This window comes from Triturus cristatus, chromosome 9 (assembly GCF_964204655.1).
Source record: "Triturus cristatus chromosome 9, aTriCri1.1, whole genome shotgun sequence".
Taxonomy (NCBI): domain Eukaryota; kingdom Metazoa; phylum Chordata; class Amphibia; order Caudata; family Salamandridae; genus Triturus; species Triturus cristatus.
This window is the reverse complement of record NC_140592.1, coordinates 1,146,624,628-1,146,640,638: the sequence shown is the minus strand read 5'-3', so window position 1 is coordinate 1,146,640,638 and position 16,011 is coordinate 1,146,624,628. Positions and strand designations below refer to the sequence as shown.

The window sequence follows — 16,011 nt, the reverse complement described above, 5'->3', positions numbered from 1 at the left end:
CGGATGTTTTTTCCATCCCTTGTGGGAGTCTTTGGACCAATTTTTACCCTTGTTCCCCAAGGCTAACAGGGCGAGTTGCATTAGTTAAATTCAGATGGCCGTCAGGCAGCCAGTTTGCTCATCAAGTGTGGAATGGATTCCACTGACTCCATTGGGCAGGCCATGGCGTCTACTGTGGCATTGCTCTGGCACGCATGGCTCCAGGTGTCTGGGTTTCGGAAGCTGTCCAGTCTGTCTTAATTGACATGCCATTTGATGGAGTTAAATCTTTTTGGTGCCCAAGCGAATGCAGCCCTAAGCAGGTTTCGGGCTAGTCGGGGAGGGTCAGACCCCCTGAGTGCGTCTCCTCCCTCCCTTTTTAGTTTGCGTGTATGGGTGTACTCTTTTCTGCGGGCTTCCCTCCTTTTTTCCTGAGTTGACTTAGTCTGTTGATTTCTACACCACAAGCAATTCTATTGGTGGAGCCACGGTTCATTCTGCTGCTATTTGCAGACACGCTTTGTTGCGGGAGTCTAGTTAGCTCGAGTCTGTTCTGGTCAGTGTGACCTTTGATTGTGTTCGTTTGACAGCCGTGCAACTTCAGCATTACAATGCCTCATGGCTGGTTGCTTGTAGTGTAGCCTTTTCAGGTCTTTTGCTACCCTTTTATACAGCCACAGTCGTGGTTAAGTTGGGTAAAGGTTTATTTACTGACTACGCTGTTGTTGTGCTTTGTGGTGTTGATGTATTAAGCACTACTTCTTTCTTACTGAGAGAGTGTTTGCCTCCGGATTTGACTATTTGTGATCTCCTTGCAGCTGTATAGCTGTTTTGTTCTTTTATTTTACTCTGATGAGCTTAGTCTCAAGAGTTCATACTTTTTATGGTATACGTCTTACTCTATTTGGAGAATTGGGTGGCTAATATATAGATTATATGTTTACTACTTATGTAGTCTATTCGGTTGCAATCAGATTGGTCCTTCTTGGACTATATTATATGCCCTTTAGAGGTCATTATGGTGGCTTATAGCCATTATTTTTCTTCGGTGCTACCTTTTCACTTGTGTGTGGTTTTTCTTGACCAGGGTATTTAGCCCATTTAGTTTTCTCTTCTTGGGTTGACTGCATATGTATTATGAGTGTTTTCGATTTTTGAACACCATGGTTGTATTCTTTGGAATACACAGGTTCGTGGCTCCCTCCTTTCTTGGAGGTCATAGGTAATTAATTCCTTTGTTCAATCTTAGAACACTGTGGTGTAAACTCAATGCCTTAGACTGTCTGAGAGGCTGTGTCTGAAACAGTTAAGGCTGTTTTCAGTCATGCGCTACATAGCAGGAGATTTTTTAGGATAAGAAAGTCTTCATATTATTCTCCTACAATGTTCTTGCATATGTTTATCTCTAAGGTTAGATATTACCAGTCTTGTTGAGGTATGTATCTAATTTTCTTTTTGGTACTTAACATCATGACTGCGGCTTCTTCAAGAAGTGTAAATGATGTATGTATCTATGTATGGATGTACGTACCTACATATATACCTACCTACCTACCTACCTACCTACCTACTGGTAGACTAACAATAACATTTTGTTTCGGATCACAAGTGTGATTACATGTGCTTGCTGCTGGCAAGGGTTCAGTTTTACAGAACGCATTATCCTAATGCCAGGTTACCTGTGGTTTTGATACTTTTGGTACATGTTATCTAAGGTGTTTTATTGTTAGGTGCAGTACCTTTTCAAATAATATTATAAAATGCATTGAACTGGTTTTTCAGTTCTGTTTCGCCATTATGTATACAGTGTATACATGGCGGTGTACATGTGTTTGGTTTAAAAAATAAATAAAATAAGAGTGGAAAAAAGCAGAAAGGTTTTTAGTGTGAGATGCGGTTGCTTATCGTTCCTCATTTCCCCTTCGTGTCTCGAGGTGTCCATGACTCGAGGTCATGTTCAGACTGCCGGGCCAGGGCCATGCGGGAACAAGCTTTCCACACCAATTTTTGATGAAACAATACCTGATTCAAAGCTGTTTGGTGTCATGTGTTAACATTTTAACAATGTATAATGTAACCTTTGGGTGGTCATTTTGTTCAAGCAAATGTTCTTTCTACCAGAGAGGTATTATTGTTCTCCTTTCATGATGTACGGATTATATCTTCAGTTTTGTATTGAGGTTCATTCATCTTAGTATAATGAGGAGCCCTGGGAGTCCTTTTTTATGGATTTTATCGGGACTGTTCTTTGCTGATATTTCTTTATTGATGTGAAGAATACAGATTACAAGGCTTTTCTTGTTCTTGACCCATTTGGTCCATGAGCTCTCTTTCCCCTTGGGGATATATGTTACTATCTAATAACTGTCAGATGGTTATATGGGGGATTCCCCCCGGAATCGATTTTTTGGGGGGGCCTATAGGGTGGTTTATTATTTATATATTCTGTTATAGTGATCATAGGTGCTATTAGGAGCCAGGCTCTTCTCCTACTATTCCTACGTGCATTTAGTCGGTTGTGGTTGTGACCAGCTGGTTCTCTTTGAGAACTGTTGTAGGATTCGTTCGCAGACCGTCCTCCAGTTGGTATAGCTATGGTATTTAATTCAAAAGTTAAGGAATCTATGGCAAGATGTCTTTATCAGATGTACAAGTTACTTACATTCAGTAACGTAATATCTGGTAGAGACACAGTCTAGCCACAGATTCTTTAATGCCCTTCCCATCCTCCCCGCTCTGCGAAAGACCTATGAGACAAGGTGTTATACCCTGTATCTATATGGGTTTGTATACCAGTGGTCACTATCTCACGTAATGGGTCTTAAATCTCTCAATTCCATTTGTGACTGGTCTGTAGAGTGGAGGGTGTTCCCTTTTTAGGTCTCGCCTGGCGTAAGACTGCGCAGACATGCGCAGTCTCGCTGGCGAGATTTAATGTTTTGGTTAGATTTCTCTAGTGGGCTTTAAGCCCTGCCCCTCCTTTCCATTGGCTGGCGTCACCGTTTATGCTAAACGGTGGCCAGCCATTGGAAAGTAGCATCTCGTGACGTACACTTTTCTCTTTTAGAGCCGTCCCAACTTACTGCTGGCATAAAAGGTTTTCTTCTCTTTATGGGGCCAAACACATGGCCCCATAAAGATAAGAAACCAGTCATGCGAGTCAGTTCAACTGGGACGGCTCTAAAAGAGAAAAAGATTATCCCTTCATTGATCTCCTGCACACACATGGCCAATTCACTCTCTTCCTACCTACACCATACCGCTCTAAGCTCCATACCTTGCTCTTGGCGCAGGTCACGCTCCGCAGGGCTCCGTAGAAGATGGGCAGCAGCCCCATGATCATCAGGCTCCCGTAGGCTAGCGCCGCCCCTCAGGGGAGGCCTGCAGCCGGGTAGATGCGTTGGAAGCTGCGGGGTCCGAGTCGTTGATCAGCAACGGGTGAGGCTCTACCTCTGTCATGGCTGGAGGTTCGGGGAGCTGCGGGTTTCAGAGAGGGAGGTGGGACTGGAAGGTGCAGTGCGGAGGCTGCGTGGAGCTCTGTAGGAGGACTCCGGACAGGAAAGAGTCTGCTCTTTCAAGCTCCGCTGCTTTTTGGTACCGATAAGGCCACCTTCTTCTTCTTTTTTTTTTTTTTTTTGTGTGTGCATATTTTATATAGAGCGAACTCGACCCTAAGGTATTGGAGCGCTTTACACAGCACTGTATTTACATTACACATTCAGGCGCGGGGAGATTAAGTGATTTGCCCAGAATCACATGAAGTGGACGCGACCTCGAGGCTCGAACCCTGGTTTCCTGCACCAGAGTCGGCAGCGCAGAGTGACGTCCCTCCCGGATGAAGCACATTAAAACAAGCATTGAAAATGCAATAGGCCTCGCCTTTTATTAAGTTAAAGCCATTTGCTTTGCTATATAATACCATTAGCAAAGCAAATGGCTTTAACTTAATAAAAGGCGAGGCCTATTGCATTTTCAATGCTTGTTAAGGATGGTTCTACTTCAGGGTGCAGCGTCTCGCATAGCGAAAGCATTGTTGATTAATGTGGGTTTTTTACTTTAAACCCTTTGGATGGTATTTGCGTACAATTTCATGGTGTTTTTTAAAAAGATTTTGATCATTTTTGGGCACACTGTTTCCACAGCCAGTTTCTAGTGTGCAGGATACATCCTTTTGCTCTCACACTCTTACTAGTCCACAATAAGTTCTGACGGAGACGCAAGAAAAGTTCAAAATGTTTATTTAAACTGTCGTGCTCTAGTGTGCAATATATGAGCCACAATAAGTAAGAAAATGCCTAACACAAATACGGTCAGCATAGTAAGTAATACATAAATCATAAAAGGAGCTGTCATTATATAAGACTGCTTAGACTAACCCCCCTCCCCTTCTACAGAAGAAGAAGCAGAATATGTTTGTATAGTAACGTGTGCAAAGCAGAAGGAAGTCGGCAATGTTCTCATGCTAAAATTGGAAAAACATCAATGGGCCTGCACGCAACATATGACTAAGGGCTCTTGTTAATAGTCAGGCAAAGAAGCTGGTTGAGAATCCTCTGAGTTGTCTACATTGTATTAGCTTAAATCAAAATGTTTTAACATATGATACACCTACCCATTGCTCTTGTATAGTAAACTAATCCAGTTAAGGCACACTTGGATAATGAAGTCCATTATTAGGTCTTGGCTAGTCAGCGCATGCACTGTCTCGAAGAGACCTGTTGTGTTCTATCTGTGGGCTTACAGGCCGCCCATCTCCTGCCATTGGTAAACTTCAGCGTCATTCTCATTTTCTTTGATGCAGTTTGTCATGACATACACTCATCATGCCCTGCCCTCTTTTTGTATTTGGCCCTCCCATAGTGCATGGAACAAGTACCTGTCTTCTTACACTTCTCCCAGTTCACAGAGCAATTCTTTTCTTTGTTTTTAAGCACTCCATAGGAGTACTTGTCTTTTCAGGCCGTCTTCCTTGTACACATACACACAAACTGCTAAAATGCATATGTGTGTACTTAAACAAATGCATTTCTTAAAAGTTTGTTAAAACACGAACAGCACTTTTTTTTGTTTTTTTGGTAGGATCCTATGGAATTGTAACGCTTGCTCCATAATCCGTCTTGTCATAATGCAAACACAAGCCGGTGGTATTTGAGTACGTTAAGTGCTTGCTATTTACATTGCACAGGTTATTTTCCCGTCATTGCTTGCCCATCTCCCCATCCCCTCCTGCTTTTCTGTTTCACCCATTCCCCCGCTACCGCCCTTGTTGCTGCTTTTTTTTAATTAGATTTTTTACCTGATGGTATTTGAGCTCTTGTTTTGGCCTCCATCTTGTCGTAGTGCTAACACCAGCCAATGGTATTGGAATTCTTTCAGTGCTCACCAGTTACATAACATAAATCTACATTCATTGTCGTAGGCAGGGGACGCGAAAGTTATTTTCCCAGAATCACAAATTGTTAGCCGACCTCGCTATTCAAACCTGGTTCCCCTGTAGGCAGCTCCGGCTGTTACATCACAACCTCTCTTAACTACAAAGCTTCTCGACTGTTTCTCACTTGCATATTTGTTCAGCAAGACCCTGTCAACACCGAACAAGCATTGGCAACGCCAATAGATCTCTGCAATGCCAGAGCTATTGGCCTTGTCAATGTGAATGTCTTCTAGCCATGTTGACTAGCAGCACATCTGCTGTTCAGCATGGCTGAAAGTCACTGAAAAAAGCGCTACAATGCGGTCAGCGCAGGCCACGTCATAGCACTTTGTTGTGTTAGGAGGGGCAGGACAATAAACTCATCATGGGAGGTGAAGAGACTCTGCGTCTGCTAAACCTTCTATATTCTGGGCTTTCAGTAACTTTCAGCCATGCTGAATAGCAGATGTGCTGCTAGAGAACACGGCTAAAAGACATTCACGTTGACATGGCCAATAGCTCTGGTGTTGGCCAGACCTATTTGCTTTGCCAGTGCTTGTTTTTTCAAGCTACTACATTATGAGGCTTCATTACACTGTGCTATGCAGGTGCATTGCAACAGCTTGTTGACACATTTTACAAGTATCCCGTTAAAGTAAAACTATTCTTATGATAACAGAAAACCAAGGGCAAATCAAGATAATATGTGTGGAGTCCGCTTCTCTTGTAAAAAGAAAGACACGTTAAGTGAAGCAAGATGGCAACCAAAGCTTAGCCATTTTAAAATACAGGCCTGCATTAACTATAGTCAATATAATCGAGAATAAAACACGGTAAATACATTTTCATGTGCACATGTTAATGCCAATATGAATGTAAAACATTTAATTATGAAAAAACTGCCTTTATACAATGAAGAGCAGCATCTGCTGCTTGATTAAGAAATATGCCTCTGACAGAACTACGCAAAGCAGCTACCAGGCAATCAATACACACGTACACCAAACACTACTGTTTGGATGAAGACTCAAGAGCTGACAAGGTAGTGGGTCAAGCAGTTTTAAGGAACTTGTTTTTGAATGTTAGTTACCTACAGTGTTACCTAGAGTGGTATATTTTTTGATATTCTTCAATGAATTGACAACAGAGGATTATGGATATGCTTGTTATTCTATTCTACATGTATGACCATCAGTGGGGATTCTGTGATGCAAAAGCAAATGTTACTTGTAATCCTAGTTTTTGATCCTAAAAATCCTCACTGAAGTCTTAAACAACCCTCACATCTCTCCGGTTCTCATTGGCATTATATAATAAGAAGACTCATCATATAGCCATCTAAACAAACTGGGGCTGTGAGGAAAACTGCAGATACAGTGCATGCTGAGACAGGGAGGATTCTTCATTCTTAAAGGAACAGTGCACTCTTTTGGTGTCTTTGACTATGACCAGGAATTTTTCCTGGCAGAGAGGGAAGGTAAAAAATTATTTAGGTTTCATTTGAACATGCCTTCATCTAGGTGTTGCAGTAGGGTTTTATGGCTTTTTTTTAAAATCGCTTTTCCCCTCTCTGGAAAAAATGCTTGCAAAGCTGTAATGTCTTTAAATTGGAGGTGGTCCCAACAGATTGTTTTACATTGAGGTGTCTCCTTCCAACTGCAAATTGACTTTAATATATGTGAAGGAAGTAATCTGGGGAGAATATTCTAGGTTTATGACTTCAGTGAGGATTCCTACAATGCAGAACTATGATTAAAAATAAGTTACACTTCCCTGTACCGTATCTCTAAAACGATGGTAACAGTGTAATAAAGTTGGTGCTGAAATCTGCACAACCATGCTGAATCAAATCCCGCCAAATTAACTTTTTTCCCAAAAATGTTTGAAGGCCATTTCTTTTGAAGATCAATTAACCTATTGCCTTATACGTGGGTTTAGATTATTAGTAACATTACACTCGCTGCAAAGCTGGAAAATTGCAGTAGTAAATACTAAGGAAATACGATGTCATGCTTTGCACTTCTGCCTGGAAAGGTGGATCTCTGTAAGGATTATATGTTTGTGATCTTAAACTCAAATTGCAATGGGGTTACTGTCATCGGTGCCAATTTATGATATAACTTGAGCAATGCATTGCCTCCTGTTATTAGTTAGCCAAACGGGTTGTTCCTCCTTTTAAATTGGAATGTCCGTTCCGCACCTGGAAAATGTCTGCTTACTTATATGCTCATTAAGAAATTTGCAGTAATATTCTCAGTGATCGCAATGCAGAATGTGCTCTGCAACTTGAACTTTCTGTGATCTCTAATGTATTCTTAGCAAATAGTCATGTGACATTGCATTGTTCCTGCAGGTTTATGTGCTCTCAGTTGCCAAATCAAGTCTTAAAAAGCATCAGCATCATCGATTCTCCTGGTATTCTCTCTGGGGAGAAACAACGTATCAGTAGAGGTGAGTTTGAAATATAGCTTCGATTATAAGGAAATTTTAATTTAAATGGCCGTCTGATTTTTCTCTCTGATTAAGTGTACACTAACTTAGACTTTAGTTACCTATAAAAAGTAATTTTATTTGTTCTGAGGGATCATGTACATTTTAAAGTAATGGATCGCATTTACAGTTTCAAAAGTGACTGATACTTATGGATTCTGTGAGCAGTGACAGCTGCTTTTATGCAGTGTGTGATGGTTGACTACTGTGATGCAAAAAATGTTTAAATATTGGTTCCCCTTGTATGTGTTCTTCGGCAGAATTGTTGATATTTGAGAACAGAATTGATGTACCAATGGGCAAACACACTATTTCTGGTCTAACGTTCTTGTAGGTTTGTTAAGTAGCTAATTGGTTATTCGCTACAGTTGGTGGGCATGGTTATTTTAACATAAATTTTAGTTCTGCGTCATAGGAGTCTCACCGATTAGTCATGAAATATATATATAATATATATATAATTTTTTGTTTGCGGAAAGGCTGCTGAGTTGTAGAATATATATATATTGGAAACAAATCCTGTTGAAACCCTCAGCATACGTCGGGCTCATTTGTAGTGACGTGTGAGCATTGGAGTTTGTTATGCCAGCATTGCTGGTGCTGGCTACCGGCATGCCCTCACGTTCAGGTGCAACGCGCAATTCAGCAAAAAACGTTGGACTTTGTATTTCAGTACAGCGCGTTGCCCCCACTTGAGGATTATCAGCACTGACTGTGACCACATCGGGAGCGAGGATGCAGCATTAGCTGCAGGGGTTACACCAGGTTCCAGTACTCGCCATCAATTTTCCATTAGGACCAGAGGCTGAAGGTTTGCGGGGCTCGGCGAGCCACATTGTTGGGACACCACTTGGTGTTTGAGAGGCCCTTCACTCTACGGGTCTCCGCAACAAACTCCAATGACCAGCATGCAATTGGCACCCGGTGGAGCACGAGGGGACTGCAGACTGTGAGTCGAGGCGTGATACCAGTATTCTATTGGGCGTGGCCATGAGAGCGTCACATGACTTAAAAACGACCGCCAAGCGAGAGATTCGGCTTGGAAACCGGCACTGAAGAAAGCACTACCGCTGAAACGCGTCTGTCCAGCGTTTCCAGATTGAATGCATGACCCGTGCAGTTATGCTTGGAATAAATCCTGTTGAAAACCTCAGCATATGTCGGACTCATTTGTAGTGACGAGTGAGCATTGGAATATATATATATATATATCTCTCGCTCGTTTCCTCTTCTTTCTCAAAAGGAATGTCGCACTCGCGGGGCGTTTTCAACACACTTTATTCAGAATAGCCAAATGACCAGCAACAGACCAGCAACAGACGCGTTTCGGCAAAATGCCTTTCTCGATGTCACTGGCACATCGAAAACGCCAGAGAGCATAGCAAGATTCATCAAAAGAGGGTATGACCCGATGATCCTAGAGAACACATTGCGAAGGGTAAGAGGGATCCCCAGGGAAAACCTGTTAAAAGATAAAGAAAAATCACCGGAAGATAAGGGCAAACTCCGAATGATTACCCCTTACTCTGCAGAAGCCAATCACCTTAAAATTATGCTAAAAAAGAATTGGCACATTTTAAAAACGGACAACATTATAGGTGATGACATCCCACCTTTCCCACAAGTAACATTTAGAAAAGCAAGGTCACTACGTGACATACTAGTACAAAGCCATCTGGAGAAAGTACCAAGGAAAGGGGGTACGTTGAGGGAAATGAAAGGTTTTTTCCCTTGTAACAGATGTAAAGCCTGTGCAAATAGCAAAAGGGTTTTAACATACACCATTCCTGACCTTAACAAAATACAGCCAATCAACAAATTCATCACGTGCAGCACGCCTTATGCAGTCTATTGCCTAGTATGCCCGTGCGGACTACGATACATAGGCAGCACCATCCACCAGCTAAAAATCAGAATTCTGGAACATCAAAGGGCCATAGAAAGAAATGACCAATTATATCCGGTAGCACGCCATTTTGCGGAAAAACATCAGAGCAATCGAAATCTCTTACAATTTTTTGGTCTAGATTATGTCCCTTTGAATGTTCGGGGGGGTGATAGAGTTAAAAGGCTGCGAAGACTTGAATCACGATTCATCATAGATTTACTCACTAAGACGCCTCGAGGGCTAAATAGTGGGGAAGAATTGTCAGTACATATAGGTACATAATTGACATGTAATGGGAAACATTTTTTTCAAAAATGTATTAACAATGTATTGGATTGCCATACACATGGAAATGTAACTGACAAGGGCCCAGTTGGCTGGGGGAATGGTTACGTCCTAGATACCCCTTATTCTGACTTGGGCATGATGACGAATAATTGATATTAGCTAATATGAAACCTTTAGTAATATTTCTAGCTGATTTTTGGATCGAAAGGTACTTAATTGAATTTAATTTAGTTTCACGGCTGTGAAAACTGATATATGAAGAGAAAATCGCATATATGAAATGATATCTGAAACTGTCTTGCAGCGATAAAGTATTGCAATGAAATTGGTAAAATGAATTTAAATAGCATTTAGAATTGTCATTATGTCGATATTGAAGTGTAAACTCGTTTGGCTGAGGTATAAAGAAAGGGCATGGCCGATCCACGGCGAAATTGAAATAATTGCATAAAGGCTGAGATAAAGAGAAAACTTTATTAGTGTATGTGCTATGGCCGATCCACGGCGAAATGTAACGCTTAGCACCATGTTTGACAAAGGTAACAAACATAAGTAATGTATGTGTATAGATGCGTTTATATAAACAGACATCTTTTAACACTGCTTGTTGTGCAAGAGAGCATAGTAATATACACATTACAAGATGGCGCTCATCCTAGTGCAATTAGATGAGTCCTTTCTCTAACCTGAGAATACGAGTTAAAAACATGGCGTTTTCGATGTGCCAGTGACATCGAGAAAGGCATTTTGCCGAAACGCGTCTGTTGCTGGTCATTTGGCTATTCTGAATAAAGTGTGTTGAAAACGCCCCGCGAGTGCGACATTCCTTTTGAGAAAGAAGAGGAAACGAGCGAGAGATTGTTTGCGGACGACACACCCGCAAAGTCTGCACCTGCCTGCGAGTGCCCCGCTTTGAGTGTGGGACCTGGAGCTGATATATATATATATATTCACTGAAAAAAACATAGGTTTCACACATGTTATAGTTAGCTGGACATTTTACTGATAAAAAACCAATGAAATTCCCCCGTTATAGTTAGTGCAGGCAACTATAACTCACGCGACCGCAATCCTCTGCTGATGCTAATACTGTATTTAGACACTTATTTGCCCATGTCTTCTTCCATTAAATTTTAGCTATACATACATTACAAATATTTTTTTTTCATAAAGACACATATGTCATCAGCAGAGGATTGCGGTCGCGTGAGTTATAGTTGCCTGCACTAACTATAAAGGGGGAAATTCATTGGTTTTTTATCAGTAAAATGTCCAGCTAACTATAACATGTGTGAAACCTATGGTTTTTTCAGTGAATTTGCAAGGTTTTTTAAATGCTAATTCCTAACTATAACGTGTGTGAAACCTATGGTTTTTTCAGTGAATTTGTACGTTTTTTTAAATGCTAAGTTACTTTACGCCATTCGTGGCGTGCGTGCCCACTTAACGCAGTTCGTTCTGTGCGCGCACGGTGCGCTTCGCGCACCGCGCGCCCACTTTACGCAGTTAGTGCCGCGTGCCCACGTCACGCTGGCTGGGCCATGTACGCACATGGAGGACATATTATGCGCTTCGTTGTGAAAGGTAATCTTTTACATTTTCATTTGAAACATATGCCATGCACAAATGGTGCACTTCGGGCACCATTTGCACACGGGGTGTGGAGAGTATAGATAATTTTTTTTTTTTTAAATAATTTTTACCGTACGCGTACGGTAAGCGTAATCGGCGATTTTTCAAAAAAAAAAAAATTGACTTTTTGGCCTTGGGGGTTCTTTGGGGACACCTTCATCAAGGCTAGGTGGTTAGGAGCTGTCTAAACAGCCCCTTTACATGTTTTTTGCCTTTGTTTTTCCTCCCCCCCTCAGAGTGCGAGAGAGAAAATGGCGGCCGCCGCTTCCTGGTTTCGACCGATTCGAATGTTTACTATGATCTAACAGCCAATCAGAATCGCGCTCGCGCACGGCACCGTACGCGTACGGTAAGCTTACCGTAAGCGCACGGTAAGCGCACCGTAAGCTGCCACTTGATTTAAATGCTATTTTCTCAGGAACTACTGAACAGATTTACACCAGACCTACAAAAGGCACTTCCTTGACCTGAGGACTACCTCTCTGCCAAATTTCAAGTAACTCTGTTCAGCCTTTCGGGCTGTAGCTGTGTCTAAAGGTCCTATGGAAAAATGCATGGGAAAAACGCGTTTTGGGACCCCCCTTTTTTCTCAGCCCCCGCTTGACGAATCCCCCCCGAGACTTTCAGGGTAGGAGCGGAGCGTAGCGCCCCACCTATTTTGAAAATTTCGCGAGGATTCGTCGACCGGCGCCAAAGTTATTCCAAATAGAATGTTGCGGTTTTCCTATGGAAACAGGGTCCTAACTATAACTACCTACTGGCGACCGCCAGTAGGTAATATATATCAATCAACTCCAGAATCATTTTGCTATGGTTCATCATGCAAAGCAGTTTTGTTCTAAAAAAATGTTCAACTGCTTTCATCCCATCTAGATGATGTATACTTGTATACAGGGCTGTTACGTCAAGAGTAATCAGTAAGTAATCTTCCTGCTATTTTATATTCTCAATTTTCCTCAAAAAATTCCCCGTATCCTGTAGATAGGAAGGCAACAGCTTCACATGTTCCTGTAGTCAATGTACAGTGAAGTTTTCTCCATAATGCTGTCTCTGGCCCAAATAATTGGCCTGCCTGGGGATTTGGTTGCATCTTTGTGGATTTTGGGAATTAGATAAAATACCGGGATGACTGGATGGTTCACTTTTAAGAATTTGAATTCATCCGTGCTGAGCAGCCCTGCACTTTTCCATGATTATAGCTTGGTGTGAAATTCGCTCCATGCTGTTTTGACCATTTTCCAATCACTGCGTTTATAACATAACAAAAGATGTCTATGAGACGGGTGCTGGAGCAAACTGCTGTGAGTCTGCACTCCGAGATAAGCCCTGAGCCCATGAGGAAGTGCAGGAAGCATGAAACTCGTTGGGCTGGACTGGAATTCAGGGAAGAACTCTGCTGTTTTGTCACGCTGCATCCTTCATGAAATAAAATTGCGTATTACCTACTCCTCGTTGAGGCTCCCTCATTCCAGGCAAACTTATGTGTGGATATATGATATATGTGCTCGTATAAGTCCTTGGGACAAAGAGGGATGGAGCACCCAGCCGGAAGAGCCCACTGGCAGATAAATGCGATCCAAATCACTTTCTTGAAGTAAACTCAGTTCAAGCATGTAGCACTGGCTTTACTCTAAAACAGGACGTATTTCAGCCATTGCTGGCCTTCATCACATGCCGAAAGACTTCTTGTTTTCGAGTAAAGCCAGTGCTACACTCTTGAACCGAGTGAGCGTCTTTTCTTCTAGAAAGTGATTTGTATTGTATATGTATGTATGTGTGTGTGTGTATATAAAAAATATATTGGTTTTAAACTTTAAAAAACACTGAAATTCACCAGTTATAGTTTTGTGCCCCCACCATGAACCATCTTCTCATCAATGATTTGATTTCAAATGTTGCAGTAATATTATGAAAGATAACATAGAAGATGTATATGGGTTAGTTAGCAGTGCATGGCAATGGTGCGAGTTATAGTTACCTTAGGGCACAAGTTATAGTTATTTTAGATAAATATCTTTTTTTTTTTTTTTGTTTGAAATGTTACATTCTCACCTATTATGTTACTTTAACCTTAGGTTTTTGAGTGAATATCTAGTTTTTTTTAACATAAACTAACATTTTGTTACCATATGTAAAGCCAACTCCCCACAGCCTTTGGCCATGCGCGGTGATCTGCACCCTGCATCCATGTCGCGCACGGAGTTGGCTGTGGGACCTGGTGTGCGTCCAACCCATTAGCCCAACCCCCCTCCCCATGCAACCTCAGGCCCTGGGACCCTATCCCTTGGGGCTTTTTTTAAATTAAGGGGAGCCCCCCTCCCTGTGCCAATAGTGGCTGTGGGGGCCAAAGATATATATTTTGTAGAGGGGAGGGGGTGTGTGACCTCTCGCCAAAAGGGGCCCTGGGAAACCTATTCCCTGGGGCCCTTAAAGGGAAGGAGGCACACGGTTCTCCCTAGCCAATAATGGAACTGGGGCCCCTATCCCCTGGGACCAAAACAATTATATTAATGTACGGGGCAAGTGGCTCCTCTCCCCGAGCCTTTATAGGCCCCAGGGACCTCGGCCCCTGAGGCTGAATTCCTTAGAAAAGGGGAGGCAGAGCCACACGGGCCCTTCCCCAAGCCCTAATAGACTCATTGTTGATGTTTGGGCATCCAATCTGAGATCTGCCTGCCCACAGATCATCAGCGGCGTGAAATATACGTTTTTCAACATTTATTGTTCAAAAACTACTAAACCGATTTACATCAAATTACAAAACGCACTCTTCTGAAGTTCCTGTGGAAGAATGAATGGGGAGAATGTGTTTTGAGACCTTTCCTTTTTCTTGGCCTTCGCTTGACAGATCACCCACGAAACTTACGATGAACAAACTAGGTAAAAGAGCACTTTTTGGAAAGTTTCGTGAAGATTGTCAAACAGCGACAAAGTTATAAGCAACAGTACAAAGGCATTATATTTTTTATATATATATATATATATATGCTGTTTTGAGGCAACTCTTTGGTTTTTATATATATTTCCAAAGTGTTGTCCAAAAGTTGAAGATGCACTCAGCAAAGGATGTTTCATCAGAAACTTTTACTTTCAAACTGGCATATCATTCAAAATATTTTCCACAGAAGCAGTAACCACACCCTCTTCTCCCTTGTGCATCCTATGAACTATCCTAAGCCTGGGAACAGCTCAAGGGATCTTTTTCAATGCACACCGAATTGACATTCTGAGGCCCACTGGAGGGCAATGAAAATAAAGTTGCAACAAGAACACAAATCCCACTGGAGGGAAATAATGGTGCACAGCTCATACAACAAGTTATAGTTTGGTCAGCTGGTCCACTGGAAAAGTGTTTTAAGTGTTGCTAATAACTTTGCACTCATATGACAAATCTCCACAAAATGTTCAAAAAAGGTACTACTTTTTGACTAGTTTGTGCATAGAAAGTTTCGAGGTGATTCATCAAGCGGGGACTGCGATAAGAGGGCCCCAAAATACAAAATCCCCATGCACTTTTCATAGACTTCTTCAGACTGGACTACAGCGAAACCTGCTGAACGGAAGTACACCAAATTTGGCAGTAAACTAGATTTGGTGTAAATCCGTGCAGCATTTTTTTGAGAAAATAAAGAAATAAAAAATATAGATATCTGGACGATTGGGTCCGCAAGAGTCCTGTAAGACTCTTGTGGGAGCGCCAATTCAAAAATAGAGTATTCTGATTGGCCCAGGGGCTTTATTGCCCTGATTGGCTACCAGCAAAAATTTTCTCATGTAGCCGAAAGCCATTACAGAACTCTTGATTTAGTCCCCTATCCTGAAGGTTTCAATGAAAATAATATAACTGGGCAGGTTAGGGATACCCTGCCCCCGTAGGCCCAATGGGGGGAACCCGGGCTAAAAACAAAAAATAATCAGCAAAAATTGCAGCGATCCTGCAGGACTCTTGCAGGGTTGGGAAAAAAAACCTGTATTCAATAAGAGGGAGGTGGGCCACATGGCACCCCTCATGAGCCATTAAAGGCCCCGGGGAGCCCAGGGATGGAATTTGCATAAAAGGGGAGGGGCCTAGTGCTCCCCTCCCCAAATGTCCAGACGCCCCATCCGCTGAGGCCGATTTCATTAATATAGGGAAGGGGGCGGCCCCCTTCCCTAAGCCATTATATGCTCCGCATAAGCAGCTGCTTCTTATGGGCGGGATGAATGCCGGCTCCCCCAGCATGCGGGCAGTTGGCTAGGGCTGCAAGGGCCCTGGGGCTCCCCATGCAGCCCCCAGCGAGTGTATGGTGGATGCACCTTTAATAATAAGGCATCCGTGGAT

The 16,011-nt window shown here is 42.3% G+C and overlaps 1 protein-coding gene across 1 annotated transcript in view; it reads left to right on the top strand.

Moving 5' to 3' along the window:
* The window catches only part of EHD4 (EH domain containing 4), a 219,577-nt gene that overhangs the window by 67,261 nt on the left and 136,305 nt on the right, over nt 1-16,011 (top strand). The window contains exon 3 of the mRNA XM_085627085.1: nt 7,746-7,843. Within this exon, the coding sequence (XP_085483211.1) occupies nt 7,746-7,843 (98 nt within the window). The remainder of the gene's footprint in view (nt 1-7,745; nt 7,844-16,011) is intronic.